This window comes from Clinocottus analis, unplaced genomic scaffold (genome assembly GCF_023055335.1).
Source record: "Clinocottus analis isolate CAN_PGR_092001 unplaced genomic scaffold, fCliAna1.0.p SCAF_16, whole genome shotgun sequence".
In the NCBI taxonomy this organism is placed as follows: domain Eukaryota; kingdom Metazoa; phylum Chordata; class Actinopteri; order Perciformes; family Cottidae; genus Clinocottus; species Clinocottus analis.
Genome location: NW_027175887.1, coordinates 1,255,243 through 1,273,263, shown reverse-complemented (window position 1 = coordinate 1,273,263; position 18,021 = coordinate 1,255,243). Strand labels below are relative to the sequence as shown.

The following is an 18,021-nucleotide window of genomic DNA, read 5'->3' as shown; positions in this document are numbered from 1 at the left end:
TTACTGCTCCGTCTGACCTCCTCTAACTTCTCATGTCGTTAACATACTCAAACAGCTTGAAGGATACAGGAGAGGCAGTTTGGCTGATTCCCACATCCTGTGTGTACTTAACTACCTGATGATGCAACAAAAACAATAATAATTAACTCGACACACTCTCGCGGGTGTTACTTAAAACAGAGTATTACCATACAGGTCACACATCGCGACTGCGGATCACAAGGTTTTGGTGCGGTAGCAGACATGTTGGGATCCTGACGGACATCGTGGCTCCATCATAGACTGTATGTATAGAAGCTGTCGCCATCTTGGATTACGACCGTCGCCGTTTTTTTGCAACCAATGAACAGAAGTTACCATAATTTAAATGTGGAGGATTGACGTGGAGACGCTGAATACAACTCTGGTAGCGACCTGTCCATCACAGTAAGCCCCGCCTTAAAGCATCCCCTGCTTTATGGTCTGTTTGACTCTAAATGGACCAACATTTACTAAATAAACATCATGCTGCATAGAAGAAGACTTGAAACTAGAGATTGAGACGTTAACTCATGTTTACAATGTTTACCGAGGGAATATATCAAGAGAGAAGTCGAGTCATTTTCTCATAGACGTCTATACAACCAGGAGTCGCCCCCTGCTGGACATTAGAGAGAATGCAAGTTGGAGGACACTTCCGCATCGGCTTCACTCCTCAGAACTGGAGGTTGCCACATGGGCTCCACTTTTTCTTTCCTGCAAGCGCACACCCCAAAATACTCCCAAAGACTTTTTAATATTAACATATGGGTGTACCGATATGTTAATATTAATATATTAATATGTTAACATCCATATTAACAAATGGGTGTGCAGAAAGAGAAGGAATGTCCCCCCCCCCCCACAACAGGCCCTGGCTCTGCAGGTCTCCTCTCACCACATCCCCATCCATGAGGATTTTGGCTCATTGCATGACATCAAGGCCACATGGATCTCATGTCATTAGGCTACGACTGTCATAAAATGTACTTATTTCCATAACCTTAAAAAAACATCACTTAAAACAAGTTTGTTGAATATCCATTGAAGAATTTGATTTGAAAGTAAAATAGCGCGGAGAGTAAAACTCTTCCAGTGAGGCCTCACAAAGCTGCTAATGGCCGTAGACTCTGATGGTGGAAATCCACCAAATCCAGCCAGTCCGGCTTGCTCCCGCAGGTGGTGAACATTTCAGAATACATTTGAGGCGAGGAACAAAGACAGACTATTGATTTAGTTTACCTTACCTTGGATTGTGCGAATTTAGATACAGTGACCGGTCCGTCGACTCGCCGCGTCGTATCTATCGTGCAACTCGCGGCCGGCTCTCTCGCTCTCCATAGAACATAATTATGATCCGTCGACTTTACATACGTCAGCGGATTTGGTGCATCTCCACCTTTAGGCCCCGATCGCACCGAGATCTTTGGCCCAGGCAGCCAATCACATCAAGTGAGAGGCTGTGGCTGAAGGAGCGGTTTTGCCTTCACCTGGGTCCCCATTGGTGTTTTCTTTTGTTCAAGCGGTCGCAGCTGTGGCGACGCGTCTCAGGGTGATCAGCACTTTAGTCATGCTGAAGCTGGTGTGTAGCGGTGTTGACTGGAACCACAGTACCAACTTGCTACTCATAGACATGAACAACATGCAAATTCAATGCAAATGATTCTACCCGTTTCACCTGCTCCCCAGGTAAATATCTATAAATCGGGGCGTGTGTGTGTGTCAACTTTCACTAGTTAAAACACTCGAGAAGGCATGCTGGGAGACGCTGTCCAACCCCATGCACTGATTTGCCCCCCTCCCCCCCCCACACACACCTCGTCACACACAAATAGTTTGCCGCCTTGCCATGTACGTGTGCTTGTTATTAGCAATAGCTGAGTGCAGATGGCCTCGCTTTCAGCTGAATCCACACAGTTACACTCTCACACACACAGTTACACTCTCACACACACACACTCTTATCTCTCTTCCCCAGAGAAGCCAACGCTGGCTTCCTGTAATCGCTCAGGACTCCCTCAGCTTGCCCACATACAGGAAGGAAGAGTGTGTGTGCGCATGGAAAAAAACAAACAGAAAGACTTCAAAAACAAAAGGACCAGTTGATGTGATCAACCTTTACCTCTTTCTTCTTGCTGGAAACTTGTTGCACTTTTACTTTACTCTTTGTAGTCGTGAGGCTGATTTTTAGTCAGACATGTAACTTGGGTTTGTCTTCAGTAAACAGAAGGGTCATGAAGCACATGGATACATGTGTTGTGTGTGATAACTTTACTTACGTTACTCTGATACTGTACTTAGAACTACATGTTCAGAACTTTATACGTAGTGGCAAATGGACGTAGTTGTGTACATGTGGTCATGACAAGAATCTGGACAATCAAAATTGAATTACTTATTTGATCCTGTTGATAGCTGCTGAGGTGATGCTAATGCAATGCAAGCTAACGGCGCAATGCACAGTTGGACACGTAGAGCTGCTGTTCAATAATTGAGGGACTCCAACTATTAGATTGACTCAGTGTATTTTAAATTAGATTAGATATTCCTTTATTAGTCCCACAGTGGGGACTAATTTCAGGATTACAGCAGCAAAAAAGGAAAACAGACAAAGTACAAAATCACACATAGATGTATACACACATTATATATATATATATATATATATATATATATATATATATATATATATATATATATATATATATATATATATATATATATATAAACAAACACACACACAAATTAGGGCTGCAACTAACGATTATTTTAATAATCGATTAATCGGTTGATTATTTTTTCGATTAATTGGATAAAAAATAAATAATTTTAAAGCATTATTTTGCAATCTTTTATTACAAAAACAGAACTGACAGTGTACATTCACAGTGCAACAAATATTAACAATAAAGAATTTATAAAAAAATAAAGAAATACAAGTCAGAAAACTTAACAGGATTTGTTTGAACATCAGAGCTTGTTCTCAACACTCACAGACATGCACATTCACACAGACACACACCCACACACACAGACACACACACACTCATAGACATGCACAGACACACACTCACACACACACAAAGATGCACACTCAAAAACACACACTCACAGACATACACACTCAGAATTTAGAGAACAAGAGATGATATTCCAGAAGTAACACTCAATGTATCAACGGATAACTTACAGACTGCACTTTACCTAAACAAAGGTTATTAATTAGATATGGAACTACAAATCCCTGCAGCACTTTCTCTGCATGAAGCCTCATTATATCAGACTGTTGAACTCAGGTCTGTGTTCTGCACCTCAGAGGAGATGTTTACGCGTTACTTCTCTTGAAGCCTCCGCGGTATTTTAAAATGAAGACGTCATCTAACCCAACAGCGCGGCTAACCCAACGGAGAATGAACGACTAGCTATCGAGCTAACAACAACGGTTAGCCTAGCTGTTAAGTTATTGTACACGCAACGCGACTATGCAGTGACATACGAGAGGATACAGGGCTGCACCAGAAGCTCCTGGACCTTCAGTCTGCTGCGCTCCACTCAACTGTTTTGTTCAATACTCAAATATCTCCACAACTTATTGAGCGGTGTAATTATCGCGCGACACAACAAATCGATAATGAAATTTGTTGCCAACTTTTTTAATAATCGTTTTTTATCGATTTCATCAATTCATTGTTGCAGCCCTAATATACACATACATACACACAGAATAGAATACAACTATTATTATGAACAGTGTATTAATATTGCACAGATTGAAGTGTTTGAAGTTATATTTGTGGTCGACTGTGAGCTCATTTGGTTGTGCAGCCTGACAGCAGCAGGAAGGAAGGACTTGCAGTATCTCTCCTTCACACACCGGGGGTGAATCAGCCGGTGGCTGAAGGAGCTGTGCAGAGCCTCCAGAGTCCTGCATGGGGTGGAGGTGTCGTTCATCAGGGATGAGAGCTCGGACATCATCCTTTCGTCTCCCACCACCTCCACCGCATCCAGAGGAAACCGCAGCACGCTAAAGGTTTACCAGCTAACGCTAACTATTCAGGCTCGTATCATGGCAAGTTTGCAAAATAGTTAGAAGATACAAATTATTGCTTTTGTACACATGGACATGAATTGTCAAGGTTTATTTTTTGTTTCTCTAAGAATGTAAATAATGCCCATAAAAAGTCAATTAGACTAAGTTTTTTGTGGTGGACACACAAAATAAATGTTACCATGTGATCAAGCAACAGTCAGAGAAAGTGACATCGTATTTTATATCCCAAAAGACCACTAATGGTGGGCAGAAGGGAAGATGGGTCCTACAAACAGAGACTTTCAACCATGCGACTGGTGTTCAATGCCGCGTTGTGGTTTGACGATTATGGTTTTGTTCCCTACATCTTTGTTTCCAAAACCCAATCCCGTGTTCTATTTACCTTACTGCCGTGAAAAGGTGTTGTACTACTAGCGCTAGCCCTTTGTCGATACGCAACTGGACTCAACCGCTAGCTTTAGCATACCAGGCTATATCATGTAGAGGGACCATATTTTCAAATCCCCCAAACCAGGACTCCTAAATGTACTGCACGTCCACGCACACACACACACACACACACACACATTCCCTTATAGTTGGTTATAATGATTTCATTACTTAACACACCTCTTCCTCACCGCTCTCCAAAACTGGGGGCCTGGAGAAAGTGGAGCAATATCCTCGCCATACCAAAAAGCTCCACCGGAAAAAAAAAGGCAAGTATAGTACAAGCCGCTGTCAAAGTCATCTCACTGGAAGGTTTCAGTCGTTGCACAAAAAAAATTAAAGAGACAAAGTAAATTAAAGAGCTAAGTAAGAATTTAATTTAGTGCAAGGAATCCAAAATAAAAAAAAAATGCTAGCTGCTGTTACTGCTGCTAGCTGTACGTTCCATAACCCAGCTTTTTATTAACAAAAAAAGCTGGATTGCATAATATATGTTATTACTCGTTGCAGTTGGTAAATGTGAAGCTAATTCTAAATTATTCATATTTGTCTTAAAATAACACTTCATATGCTGCTTGTAAATGTTCTCTTTGGCGACAGATACCATAATATATGGATTGATTATATATTTTTGGTTAATCTGAATATGCAAAAAACAACTAACTGAAAAAAGTACAATAGTTGCCTCTATGATGTAGGAGTAAAAACGTGCAGAAAGTAGCAAAAAAATGAAATTAAGTTGGCTAACACCAGCTAGTTTAGCTAACACCTGCTAATTTAGCTAATGCTAGCTAGTTTAGTTAATGTTACAGATCAGGAAAAAGTCTTTAAGAAGGTATTAACGTTGTGTTGCTCAGGGTCCAAGTGATCAAGCATGACTTGCACAAAATCTCACACGCCGCGGACAGCTTGACATTAGCCTGGGCAAACACAACACTGTGCAAAGTGCCGCCTAGCATGTGAAGTCCAAACGTCCCAATGGAGGGTAACAATGCAGGTCAATCTGTTACAGACTTTATAAACATTTAAAAAAAAAATCTATTAGCCCATACTAAACACTAAAACGCTAGTCGTCACCAGAAGGTATTCCTTCATCACCGCCACACTGGGAGCGTCCTCACACACCATGACAATGCAATGCAACTGGAACGCTTGCCAGATCGGTGCATTAGCCCTCTGCAAAATGGAGAGCACAAAAGGAAGATCATCAAGAACAGCGGTCAGGCGCTCCACACTCCCTGTTCTCCCTCTGACGATATGGCCGCATTAAAATCACGCACTTCCCATTTCCGGGACACTTCCTTCCCACAGGAAGTCCGAATGGTGGCCTGGACTCACACGGTGGTTACCACAGCATTGTTGTGCAGAATACACTTATGTGTTGTATTCCTATAATTAGCACAAGCAGTGCAGTGTGAGTGATCTCATTAACATGAGGGGGGGGGGGGGGTCTTTTAATCAGAGCAGTGTTAAACCCAGACTATGACTACAGGGTTAGGCAGATTAAGTGTGGGATTACACCCATCTGCACCGCCACCGTCTAGGAAAAGAAGCCACAGGGGGGGCTGGGAACTAAATATGACAAAGAAACAACTTGGTCAGTGTGACACCAAATGAACAAACACGTTGAAAGTTTCCAGACAAAGGATCTGTACTTTCGGCCCATGTACTTGTAACGAACTGTAACCCGTTAAAATAGATGGACGGACGGAAAACCAGATTAGATTTTACTACATCTGCCGCAAACACTCAAAGCTGGCACAACGACAGATTAATAATGGACGTAGTATTGTGAGAGATAATCCCGTCATTCCCACACAAAGGATTTCGTTTTTTTTCTTGCCAAAACAACTGTTAACCAACAGCCGGCACCGACAGACGCTGGGGATTTGAAATGGGACCAAAATGTGGGAGAAAATGAGGCAGAAACGAGAAGGTGGAAGACAGCCGAGGAGGGCGCGAAGAATCAAATCTACACACACATATTTATATATACTCAGACACACATACACACACAAACACACACGGGTAATCTGTTCCACGCCTACAACCTCCCTTGTACTTGTCATGTTCTACCTTGTTTTTGTCCATGCGTTTTCGTAAATGCAGGTGTTTGTCTTACTCACCTGCACGACAAGAACTGTGTGAGTCTGTGGTTGTGATGCACAGCGGTGTCTGTGACATCACCAAGACAAGATGGAAATGTGTCTCCGTGGTATTCAAGGAGGATTCAAGAGTGATGTTTTATGGTGTCGCCACAATATTTTTGCATTGAAATCCTCAGATGACAACCACTACCTGGTTCATTATAATGATACAACATAAAAATAAATGAGAGTAAAATATATAAATGAATCAATATTAAGATATGTATAGTATTGATTTCTTTGATGGTAGGAGATCAATGTGTGATCCTACACACACACATGCACGAACACGTTCACACACGCACGCGCGCGCGCGCGCACACACACACACACACACACACACACACACACACACTTACTACACCATCTAGCTCTTCTTCCCTCGCTCACACACACAAACACACGTGCGCGCGCGCGCGAACAGACACGTACACACAGACTGACAAACACACACGGGAAACAAAAACAAACGTACCTTGTTCCCTCAAAAATCACCGGCGATAAGAACAACGTCAGACCGGCAGATAACGGGTCGGTCACGGCCGGGTTAACACCGAGCCCTCGGTGCGTCCTCCTCCGTAAAATCCCCGGTAGAAACCGACGCAGTCGTCGTGCGCGAGGCGGATTCCCAGTCTCCTCAAAGCCCCATTCATTACCGGGTTATCAGGAGCTCCTCGGTCAATAGACGGGCGGCGACGGTACGACCGTTATTCTCCGACCACCGGTGAGCACGAGCTGACGTCCGAGCAGCTCCGGTGGGCACGAGTCTCCTCCGGTCGACGGGAGGTGATGCATTATTCATGAGAGGGGCGTGGTCATTACGTTCGATGTGCTTGTGTGTGCGTGCATGTGTGCGCGTGCTACAGACAACAACAGAATGCCCCGGCTACACAGCAGCTGTCATGATGCGGCGGTCACGAGATGCAGGAGGACACCTAGTGGACAGAAGAAGACCTGCAGCTCGTATTGCCGTGTATGTTTTTACATTCAAGGGATTTGAATGACAGTTAACATTTAACAATACACATATGTTTCTTATAAACAGAGTGCATGAATATTTACAATTGGATCTATCATAGAATGTACAATTTAAAGTTAAAAAGTTAACAAAAAATGCACGGAATGTAAGTGTTATGTGAAAGTGTAAAGTGTATTTGAATATGAGGTGTGGAGGGATGTGCAGGGGAGTGACGAGTAGGAAATTGTCCTGATGGACCGCAGCCTCCTGTCAGGGGGAAGAGAGTCCAACAAGTTATGTCCAGAGTGAGAGGGGTATAGTCCTGTGTTATGTAGGCATTGTACTTGTATTGTAAATAACACTGTTCATGCTGTGTTTAAATTGCTAAAGGAAATGAGACCAGGTGTTTTAAGGTTTACAGAGTAATTTATAAAAGATAAAGGCGTTTAATTAATGACAATGTCCACTTGTATCGTCCATCATGTTTATCTTACCAAAAAAAAAAAATCAGAACTTAGTTGCGTATATTCAAATCATAAAATAAACCATGAACATTTGCGTCTCTCTGGTACAGAACAGCAGTGTCACATAAAAACAGTCAAAAAACAGTTTGCTTCCCCCAAACAAGCACCACCTCGCCCCAATGCCTCTCCTAACTATATAGGACCAACAGCAGCAGCAGTCGGCCTTGCGCCCCCAGTGGTGGGAGGTCCAACATAATCGAAACACACAAAATGCTCTTCCAGGAGCTCTTTGCTTCAACATAAGTGTATTGGAGTTAACAAAAGGGCTAAAAGATCAAATCAAAAACACCAAATAAAGTACAGGAGTCGACAGACCGCAGCCACCATGTTCCCTGTGGTCGACTCTAGTGGTTAGGAAGCAGCGCTCGCACCGTTGGGGGTTCGATTCCCGGTCAGAGAACATCATTCTTTGCTGTTTCATGAACAACCCTTAAGCGAGACACTTGGCTGTGGTTGTGATTCATGACAATGGCATTGCCCCATAATGACGTTATTTGGCCAAGACAGCAACATGGAAGCAACCAGTGTAAATATGCACACAATAAACCGGCCTGAGAGTATAAACCATCCACAACCACGTACATACAGATCTGTAACCAGAAGCAGACTGCTTGGAGAGACGATTACAGATTGTTGCTTCGTAAAGTTAAAAAATGACGACGTGTTTAAAAAGAGTATATAACATAGCAACTTAGCATTCTATGCATTTGATGTGGTCTAATCACAAACTATAGTTGAAATAAAAAACAAACAGTATATATTTACGGTTATACGTTTTTTATTGTTAGACTTTTTTACTTTCATAATTTCCTCGATCACTCAACAATTTTCAAAAGGTTTGATGATAAAGATGGAGTATTTCTTTCTTAAATAGCTCAAAAATATATAGAATTTCAAGACTTACTCTGTAATAATCTAAGCCTGTGATATATGTTCAGGCCAGTAGTGATCCACTACAGAATAGAAGTGATCATTGGCGGATGTTGTAGATGTCAGGAAGGTTTAAGGCGTGCCATGTCTTGGTTGATACAACAGGGTAAATGTGAGCTCTTTCAAAGCCATTAAAGTCTGTGGATAAACTAATGGAGTAAGCCCCCATGTTGTTGATGAGGAGCCAGTCGCCCACATTCAACTCAGGGATCCAGCAGCTGTCTTTTACTTTGTCAATGCTGTCGCAGGTTGGACCCCAGAGAACAGACCGGAACCTCTGCTCGCTGCTGTCAACAACCTGTGAACAACACAAACATTGAAGTATGAAATCTACGTCACGCTGCTTATCTTTTCCTTTAACTCCCATGTCTGACACTTGTTTTGCAGTTTTCTCAGGTCAGGTTGGTGAGTGGCAGAATGTTGTTCAACCAAAGACTGGATATAAGAAGTGGACGTAGTCCTTCTGACGTCACCCATTGGTCTGTGGACTAACGTTTTGAAGTTTTGGTCGTCGCCATTTTGGATCACGTCCGTTGCCCTCAAGGCTTTTATGCAACAAGTGAACCAAAGTGAGCACATCTTGACTTGAAGACCAGCCGTATAGTGCTCTGGTAGCAAGCAGGCAATCCCAAAGAAGCCCACCCAAGATCATCCCCTGCTTTATGGTCTAATTTACATTATATGTGAACATCATTTACTAAATGAACATCATGATGAAAAAGGACTCGAAACTAGAGATTGAGACCATAAACTAATGTTTTTCAAACATTTAACAAAGTCTGTTCATTGGCATTGGACATAAAAATCCTAATCTAGTATTTTGAAAAATTGTCCGATATTGGTGTTTTTACGTCGTGATGGGGTTGATATTTACCCTGGTAAGGTATGGATCAACACTGCTGTGGGCAGGATCATTGATAAGGCAACTCAGGGAACCGTACACTCCATCATTAAGGTAGTACATCATTATTCTGTCAGGGCTGCTGTCCTCAACATCTGAAATAATATAAATGCAAAGGTATTCAAATGTAAACCATGAAAATAATAGGAATTTATCCCTCACACCAAATGCAATCATGTGTCTGTTGGTCTGCACAAAATTAGTAATCATAAACCTGTAAGTCATTGTGCTCACTCAAAAGACATCCAGCATGGATGTTTCCTGAAGATGCTTCTTGTTGTAGTGGTGCATTGCCATTTGGAGCCATCAGACTCATCTGGTAGTTGTCACCTACGCATTACATTTTGTTTTATTAAATCAAATACACTCACACATTGTATAAGTATGTGTCAATACAAATACTCAAAAGTGATATCTACATTACCGCTATGTTCATCCATATCCTCTGGGATTACTCTTTTGCCAATGACTTTGGCTGCAAGTGTGAAGGCTGAATCCACGTAGTAGCGGCCTGGTTCTGCAATGATCTGCACGCCACTGTCAGGCGGGAAGAACTCCTCCAGTGCTCCATTAATGACTTCTGAAAACTAGGTAAGAAAACCATGTTGTAGGTTACAAGTATATTTCACAGGAATTACACCTCTATTAATATTCCAGACAGTGGCGCGCGGCCATTAGAGGGCCACAAACGCCAACGCGGTATAATCTCTCCTCCAACACTCGTTTGAGAGAAGAACTTTGGTGGAGAAACTACAGCCTGGTCCGGGATCAACAGGACCTGTAGAGACAGCTAAGCTACACCAGCATGCTTTGGCTAAGCTAGCTGCTGAATGCAGTCGTGCTAGCGCCATATTTTACTTTCCATGCTTGCTTTTTAAATCAAAGTGGACGGATCCAGCATGGACAGCTACGGGAGCAAGGGACATGAAGCACATGAGAATACCAGAACACATGAATAAGTGACTGTTAAGCTACTAAGCTAGCATATCAAGCTAAGTCAACATCGTAACCCACAGACGGATGCCGGACTGCGTCAAAACGGCACAAAACGAGCGGTTTGACGGCATGCTGGCGGTTATTGTGTGATATGTAAGTAACACAATTTGTCTTCTGGCTTTAGAAAAGTTTTTTTTCAATCAATGTTGTTTTTGTTCCATTTTCTTTTTACCTCTTCAAATTCGACTTGGCAGTCCTCCGTCCCAGGGAATCCTCCGCCAATATCCAGGAGACTCATCTGGCGGCCCAACAAATTCTGAAAATCACATCAGTACCACTGTGTAATAAGGCAGCCTTTATCAAGGTTTTATGAGTTTCAACCAACTTCCACTGCTGTGAGGATGCCTTACCGCCGTGTCAAAGACACGTCGGGCGTCTGCGATGGCCTGCTTGAACGCCAAACCTTGAGTGCACCCACTGCCTACATGAAAGCTGACCCCGATGACCTCCAAGCCCAGCTCTCCAGCACGTCCCAGCAGCTTAGCAGCTGACTCCAGGCTGGCGCCAAACTTTGAACTTAATCTTATCTTGGATGCAGAGTCATCCACTGCAATGCGCAGTACCAACCTGTGATTCAAAAGTATTTATCGATAAGCTAACAATCTACACTAAACACAGAGGCAACAAATATCAGCAGTTGTTCACTTACTTGGCTTTGGCGTGACAACCAGATATTTTTAGGAGTTCATCCTCGCTATCAAAAGTCATCGTATGGACTCCATGAGTACAGGCATATTTGATGTGCGACAGTGGTTTGGTTGTGTGTCCGTAAATGATTTTATCAGGTGTCACTCCGAGGGACAGCATCAGCTGGATCTCCACCTGTGTCCAACCAAAGCGTGTTTCAAATGAAGAAATGAAGAAAAGGCTGAGCTGGATTCTCTTTGAAATACTTCATCGTACTTTGCTAGCACAGTCGAAACCCGTGTCCAGAGCGCTCATCATCCTCAAAACTGCTGCATCGTTGTTGCACTTCACTGCATAGAAAGGCTTGACTCGAGGTAAGTTAGTACGCCACCTGAGGTGCTTTTCAAAAATACCATCCAGACTTGCCACATAGAATGGCTCGTCATTGTCCTGAACAAATAGAGCAGAGTCAGCTCATTTTCTTTTGACGATAGCAAACAAAAAACCTCAACTATCACACAATACAAGGACACGATTACACGGAGACTCATAGTGAGGAAAATGAAAGTGACATAATGTCTCCGATACTCACCGCTGAACCAAGCTCTTTTATTTTATTGTCTATGAAGTCTCTGATGGTCCTTCCATTGTCTAAAATGTCAACGTCACAGTTCTCAGAGGACAAAACCTGCACAACGGATCCCTTTATAGTTGCTGGTGCTGGGATGACGAGCAGGAAAACACAAAAGTATGAAATTAATCAACAAATATTGTTAATATAAGACTGGATCACAATAGAAATCAGCTTTTTCTTTGTTAGAGTTTGTCTACATTTTGACATGTTGATACAGGAGTCAAAAGCCAAAACGATAATAACATTACAGATCATATTAAACACTTACCATGTCCCATATGCGCCTCCATATGTTGCAATTTAGATTGTTCACTCCGAAATCGAAAATTCTTCTTATTCCTCTTAACACACAGTCACCTCATTTAAAAGTAGACTTCATACTTTCCTCTTTGGTAGCGCTTATAGTTCGGGCTGGCCCTAGATATGCTGCCGTAGGCCTCGACTGCTGGGGTACTTCTTTCCGGGAGCCTCTGTGATTCCTCGCCTCAAGTGTTTATGGATCTTGGCTGTCTGAAACCGGTCCTGCCTGCTGCAATGGATTGTGGCTATGTCTGGATCCGGACCTGCCGCTTGCTTCCTACCTCCAAAGGTGGCCCCTCCTCTCTACCTCCTTCTGCTGACATGGATCGTGGTCCTTGCCTACTACTCATTAAATGAATCATTGCTGTCATATTCATGTAATGTGCTGTAACTCTGTTACGTTGTTCATTCTGTACACATGACATCTTTTGCTTCTGTCCATGCAGGGAGAGGGATCCTCCTCTGGTTTCTTCCCTTTTTTTCTTTTACTATCTTTATTTAGGGGAGTTTTTCCTGATCTGATGTGAGGTCCCGGGACAGGGATGTCGAATGTGTGCAGGTTGTAAAGCCCTCCGAAGCAAATTTTAGAATAGAAAGTTGATACAATCTCCTTCGCAAAAGCGGAATTTTAGTTACACTTCTAGTTGTTCAGTAAAGGCGCTTTCATTGGAGCGGCGAACAATGCCCAGGCACTCCATGCTTTCAAATTCGGTCTTGGCCATGGTGAGTTTTTCTGGGTCCAGGCGCCAGGCCCAGGCGTGTACCGGTGGGCCGGTGGTAGAGATGTGATGCTCCACCATATGCTTGACGAGAAGGTGGGCTGCGTGAGGTCCGGGAACTTAGCCAGCAGATGTAGAAACTCCTCAGCCGCCGTCAGTCTGCTCGTCAGCCCAGTGGAGCCAGCTCCACTTAGCGTACATGGGTAAGAACCAAAAGTCACAGCATTTATTAGGCGGCAGCCCTTTACGTCCAGCAATAATCCATAAGCACACAGGAAATCCAGCAGGGGAACGCCAATTTTGGCAGTGACATGAGACAACATTGTCATAAGGCAAAAGTGTAAAGACAAAATATGAATAAAGCTGAAAAATGGAATCTCAATTTTTGGAAATTTTTTAGATCTCTTATGAAAACATAACTTTAATCATGTGGTTGGACTGCTTTGGTGATGTAAATTGGTTTACCAAAGGTTTAAGTTCACATATGCAGTAAAATATGAATAAAATGGTATATACAACTAAACGTTTTATTTGCGTTTTTTTAATAGAATTTTTTTTACACCTTTCACCAAAATGATAGCAATGGGACTGAGAAATGACTTCATACTGCAGATAAAGCTTCATGGGGTGTGTGCAAATGAAAAATGACCATTACAACATATTTGGTTTTAAAATTAAATATGAATTATACATTAAAAACTATATTTACACAATATACATGTTCAGGAATATGAAACATACCCGGGCTGTGGGGATGGCTGTGGTGAATCCTCTCTGTAAGATAAATAACTATTAGTCAGTTGAAAGAAAGATGACGTTGAGCGCTCCGCATGCCATGTGTAAATATTAGTCTGATCATGACTGTGGACATAACTTAAGCAGTGCTCCTGGTGCCGTGTGTGCCTTGTAGATATTACTAGCACTGTGTGTAAAACGCTTCATCGTCCCTTCCTATTAGAGGAAACAGTTCGGTGGATCATGTGGCTCAATGAAATAGGTAGGCAGCAGGGAGATCCCAGACAAAAGGGGTTTTAACATCCGTAATTTTCTCTATAAATTGTTATCGAAAGCAAACTGATAGGGAAACTCATGGTTCTAAAACAGGCCCTCCTTACATAGCTGGCGTGAGGAGTAGGAGCTCCCCCTTAGCTTTGACCAGGTCAAGGCTGAGCCCGTTACACCATGATCCATGACGAGCAGTTGGATCCATGACAATGTCCCCTGATATGAATCTTCTCCATGGCGTTGTCCACTTTTGTTGTTCCTGCAGTAGTACTCCCTTGTCCATCTTTTCCAGAACAAGTCTGACAGGTACTGAACTAATTTTCTTGAAAAACCCAAGGGGTAAGCTTCCAAGTCATTGCCGTCGTCAGAAACCTTGCTTATGTGGCGGTCATTGAGAATGGCGTCTACATCACACAGGATTGTATAAAGGCTTTCATACAATCACAGAAAATTAATCATCCTAATAAATCCCTCCCAAACCCCACTGTGGTGGGATGCAGCAGGGAGGTTGAAGGTCCAGTCAATGCCTTTTTGCAGGAGGGTATTTTGAATTCTGCTTTGGTCCATGGTTGTTAAGGCCTCTGTGACATATAATCCTTCTTATGGAATTAATGCAGGAGTCAGTATTCAGAGAGTACAATCTCTCATGCAGGTAAAAATTACTCCATACCTGTTGACCGTAGTACGTCCTCTCTTGACCTACGATGGGTATGGAAAGTATTCAGACCCCATTAAATTGTTCACTCTTTGTTTCATTGCAACCATTTGATAAAATCAAAAAAGTTCATTTTATTTATACGCCAATTCATTGTCAGACTCATAGGGGCTGTTGGTCTCCAAGTACAATCAGAATTTCAATGAAAAATTACTGGAGGAGAAGCGGGAGATGTCACTTGAGACAGATCTTGGAGAAGTCTACTTGCATTTGGAAGGTCATTACTGCGTGGACTTACCCTTCAAAGTAGATGACATCACCATACCAAACAACAGGTGCATAGTCGAACAGCGCATATAAAGCCTCAAAATGATGTTCATTTAGTAAATTATTTTCCCATATAATATAAAATAGACCATAACGTAGCATTTGCCTTATTTGGCCAACCTTGTAATTGACAGGTCAGTTTCGTTTACTGGTCATAGTTGCGTCAGCCAATCAGCATTGAGAAGCTCTGATGGCTGATTCAAACTGCTGCCGGTCCCCCGGAAGGAGCGCTGATAGCGGCCGTCATTCAGGCGCTGTTGTGGGATTACGGATAATAATATGAACCCAGACACCATGGAGTGTGATGTTCCCACGTTTGTGTAATTTACACAACAAGTATAAAGCACAACTAGTGGTTATTTCTATGGTGGATGGCGGGAAACGGTAACGTAACACCAGATGCACTTCCTGGAGTCTGTGCAATTCACCAAGCGGTGTGCGGCTACGGATGATGTTATGAACCCAAACAGGAGAGTGTTTGATGTCCTGCCGTTTTTGTGACTTCCACAACAAGTATAAAGCAGAACTAGTGGTTATTTCTTCCATAGTCACTAGCAGAAAAAAATCGCTCTTTTCATTGAGAGATGCGACGCCGATAAGCCACGCCCCCTTATAATTTTGCTGCTGCGTTATGTGTGAACACCCTTTTATTGTCAAGCGAGTAAACTAACACAGTAGACACGACGCAAATTCTCGCACCTCGTTCGGTGTGAACACAGCACAAGTCAAAGCCTATCTCTGAAACACAGTGAAACCAGTCAGCCAAGCTTCAATGCCAATGTTTTTTTTCCAGCCTACACAACAGGATGAGGTGTAACCTTTACATAGCTCAGTTTTTCTGTTGGCTGGCAGACACTGTACCACCTGGTCACACGCTAAACTTTACCTTTTGTAAAAACTCAAATATGGGTAAGTTTGAGCTACTATATTCTCTACTATATTGTCTTTTTCTTTTCTTTGCAGGCTTTATTATTTAAATTGTTGGCTTCGATGTATTTTCAATACTCAAATTAATAAGCAAATCTTCTCCCCTTGAAGATTTTTTTCTTTCCATTCTTTTTGTGAAAATGTCATGGGGAATTGATTAAAGTGTTGTAAGAGTTTGACCCAGTTTTAACACCGAGATTTGACTGTTGAAATCTATATTCAGAAATGTCATGTGGGTGTTAGATGTACGAAATAATGAAAATATTTGTAATGAAAGCTATCACTGGATTACCTGTGAAAACTAAAAATCATGATTAGTTGGCAGTTTTCTGGACTTTTATTCACGCTGGACATTTATACACTACATATTTATAAAAATAACTCTTTTCGATTAAGCAATTGTTAACAGTGAATAGGAATTTTAAGCTAAAATACAAGGAAAAATACAGCTTTTTGTCTAACCCTAGATTTACTAGCCCGACTGAGACAGGAGGCCCAGCTGAAGAAGATGATCCTGGTTATTGTCTTTCTCGCCTTGTTCCTGGATAATATGCTACTCTCTGTGGTTGGTAGGTTCAGACATACTGACCGTTGTGTAATACATCTTAACACTTAAATGTCAATAGTTGCCAAATATTCATGCCGGAGATAACAGCGCTGCATGTCATTTATTGGGTATGCTGCTGAAGGTATCAAATCAGATTTAAAACGTGAGTTAAAGATTTTCTTTTTTTGACAGTGCCCATCCTTCCAAGTTATCTGTACAAGATAGGCAGGCTCCCACCACCTCCCACCACCTCTCCTGGGAACAGCACCGACTTAACAGTGAATCCTCCCATCAACCAGTCACTGAATAGGAGATCAGTGATTTTGGGCTCCACATCTTTACCACCACGCCCGACCCGAGCTTTCTCTGGTGATCCCATTGTAGCCAAGAAGTTCCCAGAGTCAAACTGCTCTTACGCAGATGCAAATCTGGATGAGGTCAACATCAAAGTAGGACTGATGTTGGCCTCCAAGTCCACCATACAGCTCATTGTTAACCCCTTCATGGGGCCACTTACTGACAGGTGAGTAGTGACCTTGATCTGTGGAAAACGGGCCTACTTTTATCAATCTCAAAAATACATGACTTACTTTGCCCATATTGTACAGGATTGGATATCACATCCCAATGTGTGCTGGTTTCTGCATAATCGTCTTTGCGACTACCTGTAAGTAGGGCATTCAAACAACAGCTCTGCATGAAAGAAAACGCAACACTGTGTTTAAACACTTCCAAGACTAAATGATGTGATTTAAAACCCAGAGTAACAGCATTATAATCAGCTATGCAGTTTTGGTGTCTTTTTTGGTTTTGATTAAACAAGACTTCCTGGATCGTACTTCTTTGTTTCATGGCTACCTGACATAACAGGGCCCCACAAACGCAGCAACTAACATTGTTATTTCAGTGTTTTTTCTCTATACTCTTTTGAGGCATTAGGTTCACTGAATATTTTAGCATAATAGTTAAGAACCAGTAACGCTAGCAAACATGACTGACAGACTTAAGAACCAGCAATGTGAGCAAACACTTAGAACCAACACCATTAGCTTATTTAAATGTAAAAGTGTGCAAGTTGCATTTAAAAGGAAAAGGCAATTTCTCAAGTTGAGCACACAAGTGTGTCACTCTTTATTTTACATCTCCTGAAAGCTAACACAAGATGGCGCTGCCCACTGTATCTAACCAATATCCGGGATTCAAGTCATTAACAACCGCCAAACTCTTAAAGGGACCGCGAGCCCGGAACAGTCACTACTAACAAAAGTGAATTATGAAACCACATTCACTACAAAAGTAACATTAATGACAGAGACCTGTGACAGT

General features: G+C 42.3%; 2 protein-coding genes across 2 annotated transcripts in view; both read right to left on the bottom strand.

The window, feature by feature from the left end:
* The window catches only part of tanc2a (tetratricopeptide repeat, ankyrin repeat and coiled-coil containing 2a), a 42,448-nt gene extending 35,034 nt beyond the window's left edge, over positions 1-7,414 (bottom strand). Inside the window, exon 1 of the mRNA XM_068578659.1 lies at positions 7,121-7,414. The gene's annotated coding sequence lies outside the window, so the exon portion shown is untranslated. The remainder of the gene's footprint in view (positions 1-7,120) is intronic.
* Positions 7,415-8,932: 1,518 nt separating this feature from the next.
* On the bottom strand, positions 8,933-13,315 carry LOC137786413 (ornithine decarboxylase-like). Its single transcript, XM_068578300.1, has 9 exons — positions 13,201-13,315; positions 12,174-12,301; positions 11,858-12,031; positions 11,604-11,776; positions 11,305-11,521; positions 11,127-11,210; positions 10,383-10,545; positions 9,932-10,053; positions 8,933-9,355 (listed from the first exon to the last, which is right to left on the bottom strand). The coding sequence occupies exons 1-9, from the start codon at positions 13,313-13,315 to the stop codon at positions 9,098-9,100; spliced, it is 1,434 nt and encodes a 477-aa protein (XP_068434401.1). The 3' UTR covers positions 8,933-9,097.
* Positions 13,316-18,021: the final 4,706 nt, after the last annotated feature.